Genomic DNA, 1843 nt, shown 5'->3' with positions numbered 1-1843 from the left:
CCAAAAGTAATATATACTTAGGAATAATATTTCCTTATTACATCCAAAAGTAGTATATACTTAGGAATAATATTCCCTTCTTACATCCAAAAGTAGTATATACTTAGGAATAATATTTCCTTGCTACATCCAAAAGTAGTATATTCTTAGGAATAATATTTCATGCAAACAAATCAGTGATTAGATATAAACTTTAACCAACGAAAGTAGCGATTGTTAACAGACACGATATTTTAAAATTTTTTACTACGATTTGTTTTGCTTTGCTTTGCAGGCAAGACGAAAAACGCAAAGGAAGGAACAAGAAGCAAAAATGATGGAAATGAAAAAGCGACAGGAAGAGATTAGATTACGTGAGATGGTAAGTGACAAAACCCTATATACAGGGCTCTTACCTTAATTTCGTGACATCATGTGTATTTTTTTTTGCATTCATTTTATGTTAACCCAGGCAGACCCAGTTACATTCTATCAGGCTAACTGTATTTTATGATAACTAACAACTAACATGTGTCATTTTTGAAATAATCATCTACACAATAAAGCATTTTGAAAATTAAGCAATTTTTAAAAAATCGAAGAAACATCGTTCAAGAATATGCATTTCCTTAATTTTGTAATTGTGACTGAAAACCTGAATTTGTCGTATCTGTAAAATGTATTTATTATATTTTATTATTTCAACATTTGATTTATAAGAGTAAAGGTATTTATATAAAACAAATACTGTAACAATTAAATGATATTTTGTTATAATATGTAGGTTTCGTAAGAAATACTATATTTATAAAATAAAGAAATTTGTTATAATACTTAGGTTTCTTAAAAGAATACTATAACCATTTAAAATTTGTTTAACCCATAGAATAGGCATTTTCAGTGGAACTATAACTGTGCATTAACTATATCACTATCTGATAAGCCTACCAGTGGTACAGCGGAATGTCTTCGGATTTACAACGCTAGAAACCGGGTGTAGCTTTGTATTTAACTTCAAACAAATGCTACCTGATAAACAGTGAATTACACTGGGGAAAATGTGACACAGGAAAACAATCACGTGTATATATTTTATAAACAGTTATGTTATTTTATTAATGAGAATCTGATAACTAAGATACTATATATATATATATATTCTTAAAACAACCAAAAACTAAGTACCACTCCAAAAATATGTTTTTTTTTTAATTAGGAGGAAAAGAAACAAAAGGAAGCGGAAGCCAAAAGGAAGCGTTTAGAAGAGGCTGAAAAGAAGAGACACGCGATGCAAGAAGCAATGCAAAAACTGCAAGAACCCATCAAGAGGAACTTTGTGATCCAAAAGAAGGAAGATTCTGTTGCAGCCCTTGGCCATCCCGGTTTCGATAAGGTAATTTAAACACAAGACACACTTTTATTACGTTTTATAAATATTACTTTTTAAATAACGTAATTACCACTTTTACTAATCGCACTTTTTAAAATATTTCTTTCAACCTCTAGGGCACTTGTCAGACCAAAACTGTGACTATTTCTAACTCACCCCCCCCCCTCTCATCCGTTCTATTCTTCTTCTTAATGCTAGCCTCTACGGTACCTTTAACAATTTTTTTTTAAAAATATTAATTTTTCACATTTGTATTACTTCACGTTTACTTTTGCAAAATATTAAATAAAATGAGAAAAGTGAAAAATAAAAGATAGTAAAGAAAAAAGTATATTTTTGAAAAATATAATAGTATTGCGTTTAATTTGTTAGTTTAGTTTATTTACGGTACTTTTAAGTGAAGCGAGTTTGGAAAATAAAATTAATGATATACACACACACACACATATATATATATATATGTGTGTGTGTGTG

General features: G+C 29.2%; 1 protein-coding gene across 2 annotated transcripts in view; it reads left to right on the top strand.

The window, feature by feature from the left end:
- LOC106466154 (troponin T-like) overlaps nucleotides 1–1843 on the top strand; it is a 36471-nt gene that overhangs the window by 20836 nt on the left and 13792 nt on the right. For both annotated transcript variants that reach the window (XM_013926396.2, XM_013926397.2), the window contains 2 exons: nucleotides 275–361; nucleotides 1196–1372. In XM_013926396.2, the coding sequence (XP_013781850.1) occupies nucleotides 275–361; nucleotides 1196–1372 (264 nt within the window). The remainder of the gene's footprint in view (nucleotides 1–274; nucleotides 362–1195; nucleotides 1373–1843) is intronic.

Source organism: Limulus polyphemus, unplaced genomic scaffold, assembly GCF_000517525.1.
Source record: "Limulus polyphemus unplaced genomic scaffold, Limulus_polyphemus-2.1.2 Scaffold2169, whole genome shotgun sequence".
In the NCBI taxonomy this organism is placed as follows: Eukaryota; Metazoa; Arthropoda; class Merostomata; order Xiphosura; family Limulidae; genus Limulus; species Limulus polyphemus.
This window is presented reverse-complemented; position numbering and strand designations above follow the sequence as displayed.